At 43.3% G+C, this 22357-nt stretch overlaps 1 protein-coding gene across 1 annotated transcript in view; it reads right to left on the reverse strand.

Annotated features, from left to right (window-relative positions):
* Nucleotides 1–809: 809 nt before the first annotated feature.
* The window catches only part of LOC107390086 (activin receptor type-1), a 48180-nt gene continuing 26632 nt past the window's right edge, over nt 810–22357 (reverse strand). Inside the window, exons 2-12 of the mRNA XM_015966616.3 lie at nt 20892–20962; nt 16651–16902; nt 15272–15544; nt 14841–15107; nt 10332–10540; nt 7088–7187; nt 5601–5747; nt 5221–5496; nt 4224–4421; nt 1788–1918; nt 810–1711 (exon numbers count right to left, since the gene is read on the reverse strand). Coding sequence (XP_015822102.1) covers nt 1577–1711; nt 1788–1918; nt 4224–4421; nt 5221–5496; nt 5601–5747; nt 7088–7187; nt 10332–10540; nt 14841–15107; nt 15272–15544; nt 16651–16902; nt 20892–20955 — 2052 coding nt within the window. The 5' untranslated portion in view covers nt 20956–20962 and the 3' untranslated portion in view covers nt 810–1576. The remainder of the gene's footprint in view (nt 1712–1787; nt 1919–4223; nt 4422–5220; nt 5497–5600; nt 5748–7087; nt 7188–10331; nt 10541–14840; nt 15108–15271; nt 15545–16650; nt 16903–20891; nt 20963–22357) is intronic.

A 22357-nucleotide genomic window follows, 5' to 3' on the forward strand; every position in this document is an offset into this window, starting at 1 on the left:
AAGTTTCTGTTTACCCAATTTATATCCAACATATTATTTCGTGGCAATATTTGCCTGAAAAGCACCAATTACCTAGAATATTTCAATAATGCCCACATTTCTTGCACTGAATTAATCACAGCTTTGTAGGAAAATTACTTGTTTACCTCGTGAAACCTTCAGAATCCACTTCTGCATCTCAAAGAAACGAGGTTGATCTTTAAAAACAGAAGTCAAACAGTCTGAGCGCAGGACGGATCAAATGATGATGAATATGAAGACAGTCTGTGCAGGAAGCCTAGCAGCCGTCGGGACACAAGCTGGTGCCATCCAAATTCAGGTGGACTCTCAAACTACTTGGTTTTACTGGTGCAGCTTCCGCTTTCAAAATAAAAGTCTATATTGTTGACCATTTACAAATAAGTAAATATCTGAATTATTTGATTATATGTGCAGTTTTTATGGTACTCAAAAGAGAGTTTAGCGTGTAAAACTGAAACAGTTTTAGGTGAAGTTGGTGGAAAGTCAGTGTGATCGCCAGGTGAATAGAATACCGTAAACATTTCGCTCAAATACAAATACGATCAAAAGTAAAGGGTTTTGGAGGCTGGTGCTGATGAGAATGTCAAGTTTTACACAAGATTGTAACTTTCTTAAAATTTTTTTATAAATAAATGGCTCTTTTTGAGCTGCTGAGGATAAAGCTAATATGATGGTTATGTTCCTCGTCTCAAGGTCATCAATTAAAAAAATGGATTTGTTTTATAATAAACACCATTTTCCATCAGCACACGAGGCTGAAACAACTTTACTAAACACAAACAAACAGATGACTGTTTGATCTTTTCTATTTAATGAATAGAAGTGGCTGATATAAAACTTTAATGCAATAAAAAGCTCGACTTCATTGGCTCGACGCATTAAGACTGTATACAGGCTCATAAGAGTTCAGCATCAACTAGCAGACAGTTTATTGGATATTTTTTGTGTTTGTGCCAGTAAAACTGAAGAGTTCAGGGTGATATGTGAAGTTTTACAACCGAGTGCCTTTAGTTGGACTAAAGAACAGCAAAACAAAGTGCCACCGGCATATTTGTACTATTTAATGTTATATTTCAGGTGAAGTCTTAATAAAGTTGCTTGTGCAGCGACACAAACGAGGAATTTGCTGCCGTCGCTGTTGAAAGAAGACATGAAACCGGCCTGGTTTTCTAAACAATACCAAGAAATTGCAAATGAAATGAAGCACGATTAAAGAGAAAAGTGGAACTTTTACGTTCAGACGTCTTTTTGAGCTGAAAAATGTGTCAAACTAAATGTGCACGACTAACAAAAACAAGCACTTAAATGCCCAGGTAACAGTCCAGCTCCTATGTCTCAACGGATTCTCCCTTTTTTTTGTTTTTTTAAACTACAGGGCAGTTCCAGAAATGCCCAATAAGCCATCTTTGGATGCCAAAATGTGTCCCATCAAGTGTTTCAAAATAAATATAGGCCGTGTACCACTATAAGGGCACTAAACCAGTCTTTCTTGTGTTTTCTCCTTGCTGGTCCATCCTCTGGATGTCTTCAGACGCCGACTCCTGTCGAGCAAAGCTCACATGTCCGTTTTGAGTTTATCCAGGGAGTTGTCGATCTTTGTGAGAGTCTTTTTGATGCGCAGCGCCGTTAGTCTGGCTGATGGATTCTGGTACCAACACTCCTTCATGAGTTTAGCCAAGGAGGTTAAAGTCTACGAAAAAGAAATACACCAAGTAAATTCCACTTTATCCACGTCTGTGATTAATATTTTGATTTGTTTTACTCACTGCATCTGAAAACCATCTGTTTGGGATGTTGGGCCTCTGCTGATCCACACACACAACCTTCTTCATGTCCTCAAAGCTGGGATCATTTGGAACGACGTCATGAAACGGTGGCTTGTAGTCTTCTACGATGCCTGAACGGAGAGAGAACGAGTGAAGTGAGTTCTACAAATGCGGTCCAACTTTAATTGATGTTACGTGTTCATGCATCAGGGACTAATAACAACCCTAAGAGCTGCTAAAAGCATCTTCATTTCATTAAACTCATTTTGAATGAACGTTTGGTGCTTCTGGAGAAAAAAATTCCATTGTAGTTCTCCTGCTCATCAGAATCAGCTCCTCTTCTGCATCACTGGAAACGGGTTTAGTCTAAAGAGGCAATTTTTCATAGTAAGACCCTTTTATTTTGAAGGGTACTTCTAACTACATTTACTTGGTCTATTTTCGCTCTTGCTTTATAGAAGGTTCTTTGTTAGCTCAGCAAGGACTCTTGAATGATGCAAGGGACGTGATTGGTCCTTACATTAAGGTGCATTGATTGGTCGAGCAGATTAGATACTATTTTTAAAACTTTTCTCACTATGCTAAAACTTGAAATCATCTTCCTTAATCTATTGTGTCCCATTAAAAGTGGCGCGTGCGTCCCTTCCCACTAGGAGCGTTTCAGGTGCGAAGCGGCCGCAAAATCATCATCATCATCATCATGAAATCATAGAATTGCAAGACCACGCATGATTCTTTTTGCAGGTAATGTGAGGAGAAAGGCAGCAATAAGAGGTGTGGATTCGAGTCACATGATTTGGACTCGAGTCAGACTCAAGTCATTATTTTAATGACTTCTGACTTGACTTGATAAAATCTATAAAGACTTACGACTTGACTCGGACTTGAACGCCAGTGACTTGCGACTTGAACCTGTTGACTTGATGATGACTTGAACATATTTGATATTTTAGAACAAAAGTGGCACGACATGGACAAAAATCATAAATCATTCTTGGTTCTGGGTTTGATGTGCTGCTAAATGCAGCAGCACTTTGTTTATCATCAGCTTCAGTTGCAATTTCTGCTTGTTTGAGTAAATAAATGAAGCTTTAAGAAGCTTTTATTTCTGGAATTTATTTATCATCATTGTCACTAAATTGAAGTTAGACTGTTGACTTGATTATGACTTGAAAATTCAAAGTTAAGGACTTGGACTTCCACATCATTGACTTTGGACTCAACTTGGACTTGATTGTCTGAGGCCTAGTCCACACGTAGCCGGGGTTTTTTAAAAACGAATATCCGCCCCTCCAAAAACTTGCATCCACACAACCGCGTTTAAAAAAAAAACTCTGTCCACACGTACCCAGATAAATACGTTGTTAAGGACATGCCAGACCTGTAGGCGGCAGTACTTCCCCCGTTCTTAACCACGTCCTTCGTCTGTGGTCTTCCGCAAGGAGCAGTAATTCCGCTTGCAACAACAAACAAGCAAAAAGCGCTTGGACAATTGATAAAGCGAGCGCAGCTCTGAGGGCATCCATGCTGTCGGCTAGTGTAAACACAGGTCGCACACGTGATGTCAGCATTTTTTTGTCGCGGAAAGTGACGTTGCGGACCTTAAAACTGCGGTTTTGTCTGTCCACACGCAGACACCCAAAACGGAGAAAACACAGATCTTCACTTTGGCCGGAGTTTTTAAAAAGATCAGTTTTCGTGTGGATGACAGGCCAAAACGTAGAAAAATATCTACGTTTTGGCAGATCCCCGGCTACGTGTGGACAGGGCCTTAGACTTGGACTTGACTCGAGACTTGACTGGAAAGACTTGTGACTTACTTGTGACTTGCAAAGCAGTGACTTGGTCACACCTCTGGCAGCAATTATACAAAAAATCTGGTTTCTTTTCATTTTACCTCGGCTACGGAGGTTTAACAGGCAACTGGAAACTGTGTGTGTCTTTTATTTTGAAAGTTTCCAGATGTTTTACACAGCTTTCGTATCCAACTTCCTGTCTGGCCATATCTGAACAGCTGAGCTTGAAGCGTTCTGGAAGAGTCGCGCGTATAAAATGAACTCGAAGCATCAATTTAATGGAGCGGTGCATATGCTAATGAGACGCTTGCCGGCCAACGGCGACGCGCTCTGCAGCGTACTACCCTTTACAGACTTAAAGCTATATTTATGCATCCAGTTGAGTAGCCTGGACATTTAAATGTGCTTCATACAACACTCTAGCTCTGTTTTTTCTCAAGAACGTAACCATTTTTTCTAAATGAAGCCAGAGACACTCATCTCAAACCACGGTTAAAGTTTTTTACAATCACTTACAGTGCTGGGGCAACGCCCCCTACTGCAGGTGAGCGGTGTTGAGTCAAACCAAACAAAAACAGTTTACAACTGTTTGGTTTTAAATGAGAGAGTGGGTGAGAAAAAGAGAGACCCGCGTACTGACCGTTGCTGACTGTCCTCCTGGCGATTTCCCACAGAACGAGGCCCAGAGCCCAGATGTCCACCCTCTTGAAGGACTCGAAGCAGTCCATCTGGATGGAGTCATCAAGAACCTCGGGGGCCATGTAGCGCTTTGTGCCAACTTTAGGGTTGTTGCCCACATCCAACTCATTGGTGTCTTGGAAATGCATGACTGCCAGACCTAAAACAATAAATAATCACCCCTTCGGTTCATTTCCTGCTTACCAATCTGATGCGGTTTGTTGTAAGAGATTTCTAACAGTTCATGAGGAAAGCAGAGATGATCTGCATACAGCAGCCCAGCGGAGATGTCCTCTCTATGGTAACAAGATGGCAAGTTGCACTGTCTTAAATTGCTGCATGGAAGAGGACACGCTAGACTCAATCAACTGATTTAAACGCTAACGCGCTACTTGGTTAGCGCTAACAGCCCTGTTCTGATATACAGGATGTCCTCCAGCGTAACAACACGCTGACGAGACAAACAACCGCGGCACAGCGTCAGCCAGAGAAGAATTTATCCACCCAACTGGTAAACAGGTGAAGTTGTTGCTTTCAAACCCAATTAGATGTTATTCAAGCATCTCCAAAATGGAACATTGGTGCATTAGATGAAGTGGCTCAAGGTCTTGCAGATGTGTTTTTAGTTAAGAGCTGGGTCATCCGTTTAGTGGTGGTTGTTTTTCTCTGATCAGACGAGGACAAAGAGACAAAGAGAGTGATATGACTGCAGATAGATTTCTAATAAGCCTTGAAATTCAGCTGACCTCTTCATTAACCTTAAAGTTGGAAACACTGAGGTGTACCAGCTTTTCAATGAATTTATTGAAGCTGCGGTTGCTTTAGATCAACATTTAAACCCTCGACGTCGATCCATTGATTCAAAGATAAAGCTGTAGCCACCTTCCTGGCCGATTTATTCATTTTCTTTTAATTCATTCTAGCATTATTTCTTTGTGGGTTAAACACAGAATTCTCACCGAGATCGGCGATGCAGCACTGCCCGTTCTTCTTCACCAGTATGTTTTTGCTTTTGAGGTCTCGGTGGGCGATGGCCGGCTTGCCCTGGGTGCCAAAGATCTCCACGTGCAGATGCGCCAGGCCGCTGGCTATGGACAGCGCCATTCGAAGGCAGCAGGAAGCGTCGAGGGTGCTGAGCTGAAGATAATCGTACAGGGAGCCCATTTCATGGAAGTGAGTAATGAGCCACAGCTGAGTACTCGAGTTCCTGGAGGTCATGTCTGAAGCAATGAAGCCTGCGCCGTGAAAACGTGTTTAAATTAGCGTCAAATTCCAAACGACTCCAAATTCCATCCTCGGAATCAAATCGTGCTCCGTGTTTATTCTCGACATTACATACCCAAAATGTTCTCATGTCTCAGCAGAACTGTGTTGTAGATTTCAGTTTCTCTGAACCAAGACTTCTCATCTCTGGAGGAGAAGATCTTAACGGCGACATTCTCTCCCTGCCACTGGCCCCGCCACACTTCGCCGTAACGACCCTTACCTGGGTGGAAGAAAGAGGAGAGGAACTAGGGTCAACATTGATTTATTAAAGGTGTTGAACAATTGTTTAATCAATGCACTTGCAGTGGTCTCTGGTAGGAATGAATGCCTTACAAGTCGTACTCAGGGGGGCAAAAAAAGCTCTGAAGTACCTGGATCAGCACAGGTAAGTCTGCTGCAGCAGAGGGTGGCCGCAAAAATCAGGACTTGGACACTTCCTGATATTTGGGCACCTCGCCTCTGATTGGATAACAGCAATGTGACTCTACCACCAACTCCGTTTGCTCTTTGACAAGTCTGGAGGAGCTTCTGTCATGTGGTTGAGTTGTTAATGCTAATAGTTAGCTTCTGCTAGCCAAGGTGTTGAATGCCGTTTCCTGGACGCTACAACAACAATCGCCTTCCCCGCTGCGAGCAAAGATGGGTGAGTCCAAGCAACCGCTTGACATAGGTCTGTCAGGCTATTTTCTATCAGAAGCTAATGCAGGAGATAGGTGTAGGAGACTATTTTCATGTTCAGCCTACATGAAAAACCAGAAATAATCATTAGAAAATGTGTTTTAGTGTTCAATGCCCTTACTTAAAATTTTAAACAATTTATTTTGATTTTGTAGGAAGTTTCACTACAAAAAAAAAATAAAAAAACATTTTAAATTCTAATAAACCTGACAATATCTGCTGTGTTCAAAGCAAACCATTTGAACAGTTTCAAATGTTTCATGCTGCCCCCTAGTGGCCTAAAATCATTAATGTACATTTCAAAGCACCTAAGATAATAAAGCAGTTGTAGGAAAAACTGGTACCTGAGAGCTGCTATCCAGCACGTTTTAGAGGTTTCCCTGCTTCAACACACCAGATTTCAATCAGCAGGTGATGAACCGGCTTCGGCAGAGCCTGATGAGCTGCTGAACAGGTGTGTTCAACTGTGTTGAACCAGGGAAACCTTGAAAACGTGCTGAATAGCTTCTCTCCAGGTCCAGGGTTCCCTACACCTGTAATAAGAGGGTGATGAGTTTTATTTGAGCGATCAGATACCAGAATGCCATTAAGGCTTTATGACATCAATAAATTACTCTTATCTAAATATAAATAAAGCAGAAAAGAACAAAAGGACACAATATAAAAGCACATTTTCCATTTGATTGTCTGTCTGTCTGTCTGACAAATTCTGAAGCTCGATCTGAAGCCAAGAACATTCTTTATTGTTGGAATTAACCACATTTGTTACCACAAGCTTCTGCGTCAGCACATTCCAGGAGAGTGATGAGGAGGCAGTTTTTTTTTCTTTTCTTTTCTTTGGAGAATTGTGACCGAGCAAACAGCCTTTATTAGGACACGTACCCACACACTCGTTGAGCGTGATTTGTCGAGCAACTGTTCTCTGCACAAGAAAAGGGAGTCCTGAGCCACTTCCTGAGGTGCAGGAATGATCCAACAAATCCTGGAAGAGAAAGAAAAAATAACATCAAGGGTAAAGAGACTGTACGTTTCCATGTAACCCTGCAAGAAAGCTATTGGGGGGGGGGGGGGGGACACACCCAAAAGGACTGAGAATGATGAAACAGAGCATCTGGGACTCAGATGAGGATTAACACAAGCAAGTCTTTGAAGTGGCACCCACACGAGACGGAGGGTGGCAAGATGTGTGTGCCTCTCGATAATGTATTGGTGTGGGTGGTTGTCTGTGCAGGAGGTGCCCCCCCCCCCCAGTGAGTAAACAACAGAGCAGCCGCCTCCTCCCTAGTGACTGGTGTGGGTGCTAGAGATTTGATCTAATCCGAGGGCCAGACTCCAAAACAGGCGCAATGCTGCTAAGCCTTTTATTTTTATCTCCCCTACGAGACGTGCAGTGTCCCAGAGCTGACACAGGGGGGCAGTGCACAGCTGCCAGGCAGCAGGCTGCTGGGCTAAGAAAGAAAAAAGCAAAAAGACTGAAACAGGAGGGGAAAACAGATTAAAAACAGAGACAAGTGATGCCTCAGATAACCAGATGCATAATGCAGGAGTTGCCTGAGAGACAATTTGGAATCATAACACAAGAAGGCAAGACTGGGGCTGTAAAATAAACGGCAAGGAGCTCTACAGAGAGCCTAAAACCTTCTCTCCATCAGAAGGAAGCCGTCTTTCTAAAGATCGCCTCTCAGCTGCCGAGCACTTATTTTATAACTCACAAAAACCGTGTCTCCATATTTGGGTCTTCCTGCCAATTGGAATGAAAAAGTTTGGAAATTCACGGATCGTGTCTATGTCAGCCTTCCTGATGGAAACACACACACACACACACACACACACACACACACACACACAATTATATAAGAAAAAATGAAATTTCCTAGACACACTGAGAAAAACGTCCATTCAGACGTGTGTGTGTGTGTGTGTGCGTGCGTGTGTGTGCGTGCGTGCGCGCCAGTGAATGTGCCGGGTTGTCTTTAGACGAAATGCTAACCACAGGACTCCACCTAAACTCTGGATCAGTTTAGCAGACCTCAAAAACAGAAACCACTCTGTAGAAAACACACACTCCACGGCTGAGTGGAGAGAAAAATAAATAGAAAAGAAATTCCTGCAGAGGCTGCTGCAAATATATGATATATATGAGTGAAAAGATGCAACAAAAGAAAACCTCACACACACAAATTCATGCAAAAGTTCAGAAAAAAGGTCTTTAGATTGTGATCAGGGGAGCACACAATGTTCCCTGTCGAATCGTGTTAGCAGGACACATTCTGCACCTGGTGACTGGACCTGCCTGCACCTAGATCACAAAACCACATGAGGACATCAAAAAAAGCCATGGTGTAGCCGTTGGTAGCTTCAAAATAAAAGAACAGTTCATGAAAAACAATAATTACCGAGTTAAGACTGTTTGTTGTGCCTTTGTCTGTTTTGTGTTCAAAAAGAAGGCAAAAGTCCCGACGAATCCGACATCCTGCACTGAAACCTTAAAGTTCATAAACACATAATAATGAAGAGGATTTGTGACTTTCTCACTGCTGTAACCATTTGCACTTCTAATGCAACCTGCCACCCAAATTCAAAAAGGCAGGATTAGACCCTTTTACAGTAAAATTAGGACATTCTTGCATTAGAAACCCAGAAACTAACTCGGGCTTTCCACTGATGTAACGTAACAGATGTGTTTTCCCTGCCAGCACGTTAGCAGCACGTCCCCTTCCACTGGGAGCGATTCAGACACAAATCAGCAGTGAAATCGTTCCACACAGGTCACAAAATCGCCACAAGATTGGCAAGATGACATGATTTTGGCAGTTCAAGCGATAACAAGCAAAGTTAAAGATGGCTGCATGTATCCAAAAAGGTCTGTGGTTTAGTTCCTGTTCTTTTTACCTCAGCCACGGAGGTTTCATAGGAAATGATGTATGTTTTTTATTACATCTACTTTTGTCTTATTTTGAAAGTCATCAGATGCTTCAATCCTGATCCTGGAATGTCGTTATCCAGCATGTTTTAGCTCCACTACATCTAATCGATTGGTTGATTCGCCTGCTTACAAAGTTATCAAGGGCCCAATCCCAATACTCGCACCTCCACTCTTGCGCCCTTCAATTGCGCGATCCCGACCGGGGTGCGAGTGCGTAGGGCGTCCCGATTCTCGAACGTGGATTTGACCACGCCCCTTTTGCACCCTTGATTCGCACTTCACCCAAGTCCGCAGTGATGTGGACTTGGGTGAGGGGTGTTACCCACAATCCATTGCTGTGGGAGAAAAGGTTCAAGTGCCTTTTCTGAAAATATGTATTTTCTAATGAAAGTTGTTCATTTTAAGACGATTAGTTGATGCTCTGAAACTTTTAGACAAAGCAGCAATGAATGTAAATGTATTTCAAATAATTGTTTGGTTGTTTGTTTGAAAGTTGTTAATAAAGTTTTTTTTAAGTATCACAACGACCAGCATCCTGGCACACGTTGCAGTCGATGATGCAATGCTCCTCGTCTCAATTCTGCAATTATTTGTGCACTCGAAGCCTCACAGTGCACTTTGCTGAAGACTGCAGGGCGCAGTGTGAGTATTTGGATTGGGTCAAGCTCTGCAGAAGCCCGTTAATCACCTATTTAAATCAGGTGTGTTGGAACGAGGAAAAAAACTAAAAGATGCTGGACGGCATCACTCCAGGCCCAGGATTGCCTACTCCTGCTTTACAATGTTCTCGTGTTTAACTTCCTGTCTGGTCCAATCTGAACGGCTGAGTTTGACACTTTCTGGAAGCGTGGCACAAAAATTTAGCAGAGCGACGAGACATTACCCTTCTGGCATACACTCAAGAGACACAATGCTTCGCAGCGCTTGTAAATTCACCCATTAAATAAAACGCTGTCTGTCACATTTTATGCTTTGCAGACGTTTAGCGACGCTCACCCACACGGCTTCTGGCGTTACAGCTCACTCAAGTTAGCTTGACAGCTAAAGTTTAATGACCTGAAGATAACAGGGTTAAGGATTTTTTTTCTCTTATTGATTTGATAGTTTTGATCATTTTTGTGGAAAATGTAAAGCCCTCCTCTCCCGGTTCCTTTTCACAGACACTCCCAGGGTTTGGCTCAGTCACTTTCCAGAACTCACCGCCAGAGTGCTCTCCCCCACGTTAGACGCTATGAGTCCGTCAATTGTTCCATATTCTGCATCTCGCGATGTTAGCCTTTCCATCTGGTTAAGCCGAACGCGTCTAAGCACCAGGATAGCCAAGACGGAGAGGATGATGACAAGAATGATGATGGGCGCCACGATGGCGGTGGCCAGCGTGGTCGCACTGTAGCTGTATGGGTCATTAGCTGGAAAAGTAAAGAAAATATTAACAGTGACACTTTTAAACTGCAATGATTAAACACATGTCCTAATTTAGTTTAGAACCAAATCCATGAGGAAAACCTTCGCTATGCTGCTTGAGATTGGTAAAATTACAAATTTTAAGCTAAATCAAACACAAACCACTCATTTGCAGCACTCAGAACATCTGAAAAGGTGTGTTAGGTGTGTAGCACACGTAAACAACAGCGTGCGCTCATGTGCACATGCACAAAGGGGATTTCATCAAGTCGAAAGAGGCCAGCACGAGGAACTGACCACCGTTCAGACGTTCCAAACGCTGCAGTGTCGAGTCTGCTCTGCCTGCAGAACCAACCATGTTCCCACTTCTCTCAAACTCGCATTAAGAATTCCTTCTTCCTGATAGCTGGATGTTTTAGGTGCTGGCTAGACCTGTTGGGGAGCGGGGGGTGCATTTAGCCTGGATTTTTTTTAAACATGCTCTAAAAAATAATCATTCCTTCTGCACTAACTTTATTTCACAGAGTTTGCCCCAAATCTCTGAGGTGTAATTAACGTTACACGAAGAGTTACAGCTGAAGTGACTACAGGTAAGAACAATAGCTCTGTGTGTAGCTGCTGATCGTTCACCTTCTGGGCGGTCATCACCCAGCTCCGGAGAGGTCAGAGGAAGAGGCAGACCATGACTAATAAATCATTTTCTAAACCGAGCCAGCTGCCCCCTCCTCATCTGTGTTACGAGCTGCCAGGAGTGTGGCTAAACTGAGCTGTGACTCAAGCCCAGAGAACAATATCAGGAATAGCTAGCTGTAAGAGATCATTTAACTATTGGTAAAAAGTTTTAAAAGATTTACTGAGATAAATTAATACAATAAAAAGTAAATATCAAGATTAGACACACAAATTAAGGCGATTACATTGTATGAGCTTGATTCAAAAGCTTTATAAACACCTAAATGTGGTGGTTCAGAAGCTTTGGCTTTTTTTATTTTTCCATTTCAATGTAAAATGACTAAAATAGTCAAAAAGGAACAAAACATTGCTTTAAACTAAATAAACGAAGCTAACAGCTGGTCAGAGAAGCTGCTAAGACAAATAGAGAAAGTTAATTTTTTCATTTTTGGACAAATCCTGGTTTCTTAATATAACCAGAGAAGCACCATGGAAACTGTTACAGTGGAGCTTAACTATATCTGAATTTTATGAAGTCATAACGTAAATCCTCTAATATTGGCCTGTATTCAATTAACGGCCGGGTATCACATTTTGGCCGGTGTCGGAGTCGGCGGAGGTGAATAATGGCCGGTTTTTTATTGTGGCCGGGTGGAATGTGGTAACAAGCAAGTACAGGGGGGGCGGTTGTGTCATCCGTCTCACTTTTGATTTGCCAGTGATAGACCGCGAGGGTAACTTTAACCGTGCGGAGACGAAGAGGAGGCGAAAATTTGATATCAAGTTCAAAGAGAACGTGCTGATTATGCTGCAGAACAATCTGGGGAGCAGTAGGGGTTGTATGAACTAGTCACTAGTCGACTTTACTGCTCTGTAGTGACTTTTTATGCCTGTCATCGACTAGTCGCTGTCACGTGATAATGACCGGCAAGATGCAGTCCACGGAAAAGACAGCAGCCTGCTGTCAGCAGGTGACAAGCTCCTACGCGTCGGGAGGCAACGCGCTGTCCCAGAGCGTCGGTACTGACACCCGCCGTAAAACGGACATTTAACCAAATTGTGACGTTTACCCTCTTGCAATTATACCTTCCCCTCACCCCCATCCTAACCTTAACCAGCTTGCGCATGCAAAGCTCGGATTGTTGACGCGCTCCAGACATCTGCGTCCTGAGCACGGCCACAGTAACATTATCAAATCAGGTGTCGCCACCTCAAAAACTTATTTAACACGAGATCGTTCATGTCGGCTCATTTCCTTTCATGTTTTCTGTCTTTTATTCTTTTATTTGTGCCTGATGCGTTTCGCTGCTGTGGAACGGGGTGCATCACCTTGTCCTCCAGTGACACACCTCACCGATGCTGCCGGCGAGCAGCGCGCACTCCGCTGTTTTTGCGGTCGGTAGATCTTTTACTACTGCAGTTCAAAGGTAATTCATGAGGTGAATATATATGAAGCCAGGTAGCAGTTTTTCTTTAGGATTGAGAGGAGATGCAGGAAGATAATAAACAGACAGGACAGAAAAATAGTCAAATAAAAACAAGTTAGTTTTTGTACCATTGAAGGTAATCAGTAGGGCTGTAGCGAAGCCTCGACGACGTCGACGGCTCGATTCTAAAAATTTGTCGACGTCAGATCCGGAAGTCGACGCACCGCGCCCACTTGTTGCATCCCCAGGAGTTTGTAAATAGAGGAGGAATCTGCCTGTTTTTCCTCTAGTTCGCCCTCTTCTCCGCCTTCACTAACATCTCCGCCAAATACCGAAGACCCGGAACAATGTCCGTCCACTACTAGGTTCCTTTGTTTGATGTAGAAAATCACCGGGAGCGTTTCTACCTTCATAAAGGAGCTTCTTTCAGACATTGGGAGAGCTGTTTTGGTGGTAGCAGTCTCTCCTCCATGCTGGTCTGTTTGCTGCTGGGTGTTTTTGGTTTATTTAAACTTGGTAACTTGAACTTAACGTTGGTAAAGCTACTGTTAGCATATTCGCTAACAGCTTCTTGCGTTGGGATAAGCTGTTACGTTTTGGTTTAGAGTTCATCTTTTTTGTGGTGCAGATCTCCCTTTTATTACATTTAGAGTGTTGTGGGTTTTCGGTTTAGTGTAAAATATCACCTTGAGTTTGGTTTAACCCGTAACACCACTCGCCTCACGCACATAAGTGACCAAAACAAAGCAGCATGGAGACACTCCGTCTCCAACCACCTCTCAGGCAGCAGCCTGCACTCCCAAGTTCTACACGTCACCAGAACATAAACAACCGCAACACAATAAAAGCAGTGTTATACAAAATGGAAGGCCTGTAGTGTTTATTCTCTTACAGTAAGAATTTATCAATTTTTTGAGGAATTTATTTGAGATTTTCTGGTTTTTGTTAATTGTGCAATAGAAAAATAATCATTAGATTAATTTTCTAAATAGTCATTAGAATAGTCGACTATTCGATAAAATAATCGTCAGAATAATCGTTTTAAAAATAATCGTTTACCCCCAGCCCTAGTAATCAGAAGTGAGGAACAGAAAATTAAATAATTATTTTAATGTTTAGAGCAGCAGGAACTCCGAGAGGCTGCAGGCGCATCAGTGAGTTTGCAGCCGCTGCGCAGGGGGAGGTGGGAGAGGGCTGAAGCAGAAACTACCGTTGTTTAAAAAATGTGTTTAACTTTGAAAATGTGGGCGCAATTTTAATTGTCAAAAACTCCAGCGAACCAACCAAACTCAAATAGAAATTGAGGCCATCCTCCAATTCTGGCCCTCCTTCCAGTAAAGGCCTGGAGCTTGATGAGCTTGAGTAAAATACAGGTCCGGGCCTGTATTAGAGGATTTACGGTATGTGCCAAAAGTAAGACCGGATCAAATAATTGCACGCTGCTGTAAAGCACAGCGGTGGCAGCGGCATGATTTGGGGTTTGTTCTCTTGCCTGGGCACTGAATTTACTTAGAGGTTCTAGAATTCAAACCCACATTTATTTTATTGTTGTTGAAAAAAAGGCAGCTGGAGGGTCAAATATACCAAACTACAAGGCCTGTACACTCTCCAACCTGCTTTTCTATGCAAATCAGTGACGTTGAGAAATATTTTGTTCTGAAAACAGCTAGTATAACACGTCATCTGCATAGACAAGTACCCTTATCTGCATGGCTTAGCCCACATCTGCGTCAGCAGTATATAAACGTTGGTGGCGGTAAAGCTAGACACAGAACAACACTAGCTCAAGCTACTGCTAGCATCCTTGTTGGACAACAGGAAAACAAGAAAATGTCGAAGAACACGTGTAATGTTCAGGAAGCAGTCTGGGAACACTCAGACTAAATGAATAGCAGTTACTGACATACAATACATTGTTGTACAATTCCTAGCTTCAGGCAGCCACAGAGAACTACCGAGGTAAACTGACCAATCCGCACACAGCTCATTTATGACGTATGACCTGATCAAGTGGGCGGGGCAAACCAGTCAGATTCCATTGTAGGGCTTTATTATGGGGTTGTGTTTGGCCATTTACAGGGGTCCTGGGCTATTTTGAGCCTCAAAGCTAAATAAAGGTTCAAACAATAGTTTCTAATTGCAAAAAAGGTGTTTTAAAACCATTTAAAACAATTCTTATTTCTTTGTCTTCTGGACAGTATTGTACCTTGGATGGGAAGCTCCACGGTGCTGTTCATGTTGCACAGGTGGCCTTGGCAACACTCGACAATCTGGTCTCTAGAGGGGGGAGTCTTGCACGTCAACGTGCTCTGCTCGTACACCTTAAAGCAGCCTTTCTGAGACACCAGGGCGTCACCGTTGACAGTCAGGGAGGAGAAACACTGATGTCCTCTGCAGCGATTCCCCGTTACACATGACCTGCCCTCACACACGCACTCCTGCTCCTCTTTGGTCAGGGGCTTCATTTCCACCTCTGTACAAATTCAACAGAAAAAAAAACCAGTATGCAAATATTTATGACAGGCTTGAAAAGTTATACAAGTTAGGGAATTAAATTTCATAAAGATAAAGTAAAGTTATGCAACATAATGTTGGTGATGAAGCCAGCACAGATTTGTACGACGCGTACAAAGTCACCTTTCTCTGGGACGTGCACAGTGACGTTCTTGTTACACAGATGGCCCTGGCAGCACTTGACAATGTGAACTGATGAAGGTGGCACGGCGCAGGTGGCTCTGCCCTCCTCATCGTCCCTCAGGCAGCCCTTCTGTTGGACAGCTTTCCCGTCACTCACTTTCAGAGAGGAGAAACACTGCTGGCCCGTGCAGCGATGGTCGGGCTCGCACAATTCTCCCTCGCACACACACTCCTGCTCTCTGAGGACCGGTCTGCCGGCAGACAGTTCGACATCTGAGAAGAAGAAGGAGAAGAAAAAAAAAAAGCCATTAGACCATTACTAAGCCCGTAAATTAAATAGCGTTCACTCACAACAGAAAACATGTAGGTGGACAACATCTCTTCGCCACTTAAGAAGCCACAGAAGTTGAGGATCTATTTTCTTTGTGGAAATCCAACACCTGCTGCTAAAGTAGATTTCCTGCCAACAAAACGCTGGACCAATTTAATCTTTTCAAAATAGGTTTAGACTGAAATCTTATATAGTATGCAAGTTCTTCTTCTTGTCTGTTCCTTTAATAGAGAACTCCAGGGAAATTATGTGTCTAAATATGTAAACATATAGTTTATTACTTTAATAATTATAGGAGCATATAGTAATTAGGTACAGATTTTCCACATAAAGAAACATTTCAAAGGATATTTTGCTCCAGTTAAGAGGATCACAGGGGTTTGTTAATAAAAGGCTAATAAAATATATATATTTTTTGTAATTAGTGGCGAAAGTCCAGACATTTTTGACTGTGACACATACATATAGATAATTTTTCTGATCAAATTCCAGCTTAAAGGCACGGTGTGAAGTATTTTTACTTGTTTACTTTTAAATTCTGTGTACCCTGTTCACAAACTTTTCCTTTTTCATTAATATTTCTCACCAACGTCTTTTCTAAGTTTTCCTGTTAAGGGTTTAACATTTTTATATACATAAACTGACCAACCCTCCACAATCAAGCGTCATCTTGAAATACAGTAGATGTTTAGGGACATACAAAATATAATGCTTTGCGGTTTCACTTTGACAATAATTTGATAATTAACATGAACATGGCTCACATAAAACACAGATTTTATTAAATTAACACATTTTTAGTTTAAATTTAGAAAAGAAAACAAATTGAGACGAACCTGATCGCTATGGGTGGGCTACCGTATATGCAATACCAACTCTGAACTGCGTGGTACTAAAGAGTCATACTGTTGGGCCTTTAAGTATGCAAATATCCTAAAGAGAAAGCATGTTCACTCTCCTTTTTTGGCTTTTTATAAATATCAAAAACACGTCCCTAGTTTTTTTCCCCCTAATGTACAACTGTGCTCCGTGTTTGCAGACAACTCACCTTTCACTGGGAACTGCAAAGAAATGTTCTTGTTGCACAAATGTCCAGAGCAGCACGTCACCACCATCTCCAGAGTTGGGGAATTTCCACAGCGTAAAGCTTCATCCTCATTTTCCACTATGCAACCCCTCCGAAAGACCGACGTCCCGTTCAGAACAGAAAGAGAAGCAAAGCATTGCTGGCCAAAACACCGTTCCCCTCTGCTGCACGATGGCCCGTCGCACAAACATTCATTCCTCACACCGTCTTGCCCTTAAAAAGAAAACAACCACACAACCAATCCACCTTAATCAAACACAAACCTGGCAATAAAAAGCCATTTAAATAAGGAAGACAACAAATCTTCTCATTCCTCTTTCATGCATTCATATGTATAAATTGTAAACACTGGGGGGGGGGGGGGGGAAGGTGCGGCTTGCCACTGTAAAAAGCACTTTCCATTGCAATTCTCCGCCACTGCAGCTGTAATAACAGTGCCAGACAGCAGATGAGAGGGAGACAGATGGAGGTAGGGGTGGTGAAAGGAAAAAAAAAAGTGTGATTTTTGGTCTGTGCTTGCAGGAGAAAAGGAAGGAGGCAGAGGAGAACACAAAGCCACAGATACTTCATGTTGACTAGATTAACAGAGAATCTGGATTGTACATGTCTTATAAACACAATGTTAGCCACTGAACAGTAGCTTTGGTGACAACGTGTAGCATAATCTGCAAACTTGGTGTCCACAATGGTGACGCTGGTGGATTTACAGTGAAATCCCACATCCAGGGAGGCAAAATTCAACCCTTCTCTTTTTAGCTTAAGGTAATAGCGTAAAGCAATAGATGCTTTTTTACCAAGACTTTATTGGTGCGTCCCTTTCTACCAGGAGCGATCCAGACGTGCAGCAGCTGTGAAAGAGGTCTATTCTGCTGGTCCCACGAGATCATGACATCACAAGATCACATGTGATTTTGCCAGTTCACGCAATAGCACAAGCAAGGAGAAAGACGGCAAGATGTGTCCAAACAGTCTGTGGTGTATTTTCTGTCCTTTTCACCTCAGCCAAAGAGGTTTCACAGGTAATGAGAGATATTTTATAGCTAAAGATGAAGTTCTCTGAGAAACAGATAAGTTTCATGGGTATGCTAAAGGTGAAAACCGTCTTCAACCCTTATTTCCTGCATTAGATGCAGTAAGGAATGGACTTGGAAAGTTACAAACACCTATATCAAACAGTCAAACGAGTATCTATGGACTCGCCCACCTCAGCTCGCGACGGTGTACTTGATTTAGCATCAAACAGAGCATGGTGGCGCAGTGGTTAGCACTGTTGCCTCGCAGCACGAATGTCGCAGGTTCGAAACTCGGCTGCGGCCTTTCTGCGTGGAGTTGCGTGTTCTCCCCATGCATGCGTGGGTTTCCTCCGGGTACTCCGGTTTCCCCCACAGATCACAACATGCCCTATAGGTTATAAACTGTAAGTCGCTTTGGATAAAAGCGTCTGCCAAATAAATAAAAAACATAAACATCTCGGCTAGAAGAGTCCAACCATTAGCATTAGCAACACAATATGGCGTAACTCTTGGCTTGTGTCATTTGTGGAGATAAAACATCAACGTTGTATTTTATTTTACCCAAGCAAGCAGTGTGGATGGAGGCAGTGTAAGAGTCACATCGCTGTTAAGCCTAATTTAACGCCTAACGCCATTAGATGGTGGCGAAAGGGCTCTCCGTCAGGCTCACAGAGGGTGACGAATAGTGGCCAACTTTTTAACTATCTGTCCAAAGTAACGAAGACCGCAAGCTTGTTAATGGACAGGACGCCGCTTCCTTTACATTCGTCAACAGCACACCCATTGTCCCGTCATTTAGCACCGAACAGATTGAAGAATGACAGATTGAAGAATGACTCGCGGACAAAGTCTGAAAATACGAACATTTATTCACCCCCGACCGAAGGAGTAAAGATACGCTGCAAGCATTTTATTTGTGGACGGAAAAGACGAAGCACGTGTTTAGAGGTGGCAATCGCATGAAGAGGTGGAGGAGAATGAGGGACAAATTCATCCGTGGGAAAAAGTCTCTAAAATGCATTAAAACAATGTGAAGACAGTAGTAGATACAAGGTCTTGGACCGGATATGAGGCTGTAATGGTAGTAGGATACTTCAGAATAGTGAAACGCCCTCTGTTGTGCTGGCAGGGAATTGCTTTGCAACTCACCCCAGGTGACAGAAAAGTCAGAAAGTAAAATGTCTCCATCAGTGGATCTGCGTCTCTCATGGGGCAGAACGATCTATTGTTTTTGGACCGAAATTGCGATTTCAAACAGCACAATCACGTGACCGTCAAAGCTGCGGTTTTAAGGTTGGTTTATGCTTGACGGCTCCGCGCGGAAAAGTTGCGTCATTTTAACAACCACACCCCTCCACCGCGTCTCCGCACGGCCCAAAATTTCCGCAACGCGCACCTAGGAAATTTTCCAACCACGCGGACGGTCGGACGCGGAAAAACATGGCGGGCCGGCAAGAACTAGTATGGCAGAGTTTCGTAAATACAGACATTTGTATGATTCAGCTCTCAAAGATCACAGTGATCAACATGTTGTTAATAATTCTTGGAGAGAAATAGCTCGCACTGTCGGAAAAGACGAGGACGCTGTTAAAAATGCTGAAATGCCATGTTGTAAACAGTAATTTCTACTTCTACTAAGGTGTAGTGTTGGATGCATGTCGTAGAGCTCCATGCTGCCCTCTACAGTTTGGGAGAATACTGGCTCACCGCAGAGACGAGCCGCACGAACCATAAACGCTGCGAGTTGTGAAGCGCGTTCCATCCGCGAGCCGCATCACCAAGCGGAAAGTGAATGCGTCAAGCATAAACCAAGCTTAAGTGGTTTTGACTGATCCAGGATCAGTTGTGCAACTTTTTTTTTACATCCGGGGTTTTCCCCCCTGTGTTATAGCTGCGGCAAAAGCCAGCGCGGGGCAGGGGGGTGGGGTGTACCGTCCAGAACCGAGCCCTACTCCACAGCTGACAGAGCTGCATGTTCAGGTTATTTTCCCTGTTTTAGGTTTCCACACACGGCGCTGCTAGAGCTGATAATAATGAGCTCGGGACAGAGAGAGACAGTGTAGTTGAGTAAGGGAGAGAGAGAGACTCCTCCCACATCGGAGCAGGTTCAGGCTGATTTCTAAAGCTTGGTTCAGGCTTCATCAGCGCGAGTGCGGAGTCGCGCACTTTAGTTGACTTGAAAGCTCAGCTTCTCTTTTAAAAATGGTTTGAATGTTTCCGACGGCACACGTTAGTTCAAACAAACTAAGGTGTCAGAATACGTGCGTCTCTCACGGAACTGACATTAGTAAGGAAAAACTATCAGACAGCTTCAAAAAACGTGCAGCCAGCCTGCCTTGGTAATGCAGGGAAAACTGTGCATTTTTTAATTTATTTAATACATTTAAAAGCTATTTCTACCTACAGATTTCCTCCATGCATTTTTGGAGTAGAACATGTTTTATAAAGCTCCTCTCTAGATAAAAATCACAAGCACAAGTTGCTTCACAAACACATAAATAATAAAAAAAATGATAATAATGGGAGAAAATAATAATAGCTTTAACTGTTTTTATTGTATGATTAAATTGTTAAATTAATGTGAATGATTTGTTGTACTAGATTAGAATCTAGACCTTCTTTTCACTTAATCTACAGGATGGCTTGGCAGGCTAACGTTGGACCTTTGTTTGCAGAAAATCGTGAATTGAACCAAAATCGCAATTTCTGCTAGAAAAATTGCATTTCAATCTTTTCCTAAGATCGTTCAGCCCTAGTCTCTCCCTAGTGGAGCCGACGGAGAACTATAAATTAGGCTTTAGTCAATAAGAGGTGAGATGTTTGCAAATCGTGAATATTGAAGACTAAGTCTCCAAATCCTGCCGTTTTGTCGTCCCCCCCCCCCCCCACCCCATTTTCCAACTTCCTGAAACAGGAGCGCAATACCTATTCCCCACAGAAAACGAATCACAAGGCATTCATTCATACTAGAGACAACAGCAGAATTATTGAAATAATGAATTTACGCCCTCTTTAGGCAAACTGGAATCTGCAGGTATCTAATTTTTTTTAATTGGGATGCGTCTGAGACGAGCTGCTGCACGTCCGGTGAAAATAAAATGTCAATAGCAGCGAATTGCAAACAGAGTATGCATCCATTGGAAAGCCAGGTTCAGACCTCCTGTAATAAGCTGATGACCAGATGCTTACCCTCCACGCTGTGACCGGGAAGAACCAGTGTGAGCACAACCCAGAGGAAGACCTCACTTGTCATTGTAGACCTAAAGAGAGAAAAAAAACACTAAATGACAGCAGAATTTTTAACAAAAAGAAATTAAATTGGATAAAACCCAACAGGTGATGGTGTGGATGTGTCAGGACGACTTGAGCAGATTTCCAGAACTTTATTTGGAGACAAAGATCACTAAAAGTGACGGTTTCACCATTCACCTCAAACAATCAAAAGGTGCAACTTCACAAATAAGAGACCTTTTCCCATGAAAAAAAAGTCTGCATCAAGTTTAAAATGTTCAAGTAAAGAGGGACTAATGCCTTCCTGTTGTCCTGGCAACAAGGCATTGAGTGGCAAGCAAAGGGGAAACTGGTGCTCTCTTATTGGCTGACTGGCGTAAGAGCGTGTGTGTGTGTGTGTGTGTGTGTGTGTGTGTGTGTGTGTGTGTGTGTGTGTGTGTGTGTGTGCGTGTGCGTGTGCGTGTGCGCGTGTGTGTGTGTTGGAGGAACAGGCTGCTTGGCAGGGAAGGAAGAGGAGCAGGCAGACATTAGGAGGAAGAGGAGGGGGATAGGACAGCAAGGTGGCCTGAAGACTATTATTTACAGACCTGGAATCAGGAGATAGTATTTCCTCAATATTTAATGCATCTGTGGGAACGTGAATTGTACTGCTGGAGTAATTAAATGGCAGATATCTGGCAGCCAACCAGTTTATCTATTAACGGAAACTGTAAGAGGAAAACAAAACAGGCCCACGTTTCCTGTTTTTTAAGGTAATGTTTGAGTTCTGTAGAGGCATAAACCAGGTGTGTTGCCTGTTCACGCTGTAACGAGCACCGGGAACTTTATCTTGGCAGCATATGTGTCTGAGCTCATCCGTGCTGCTGATAAATACCCCAACACCACCTACCTCCACCCCCACCCCCTCCAAAGCCTTTGTGCCCATCTACCAGACATAAATGTTTAAGCACGTCAAGTTAGCGTTAGCCCAACGGTGGCGTCACCATGGGCCGCTCACACACAGACCACACGCTGCTCCTTTAATCAGAGCACAAAAACAGAGGCTGCCACACAGAGATAATCATGAGCTCTGTCTGCTCCCCGGGGACCAGAGAGGAGGAGGAATGGCAGCGGGGGAGACAGAGAGGGCATGAGAAGGCACAACAGATATGGTTGGGGGGGGGCAACTAGGGGACAGTAGGTCAGAGAGAGGGGTGAGGCAGGCTGGAATAGTGGGGTAAGCTGCCTCAAGAGACATGGGGTAGTGGATTGGGGGGAGCCACTGGCAACATACTGTGGAGTGGAGGGGTCTCAGTTTGTCTACAGAGGATAAAAAAGTAGTACTACATGAACACTAGAGTACTACCTAGTTACTACGGTACTGCCTCATTTCCCAGTCATGCAAAACACACGTATCTACTGAATAACTCACGTTAATTAGCCAC

The sequence above is a fragment of the Nothobranchius furzeri genome, chromosome 14 (assembly GCF_043380555.1).
Source record: "Nothobranchius furzeri strain GRZ-AD chromosome 14, NfurGRZ-RIMD1, whole genome shotgun sequence".
In the NCBI taxonomy this organism is placed as follows: Eukaryota; Metazoa; Chordata; class Actinopteri; order Cyprinodontiformes; family Nothobranchiidae; genus Nothobranchius; species Nothobranchius furzeri.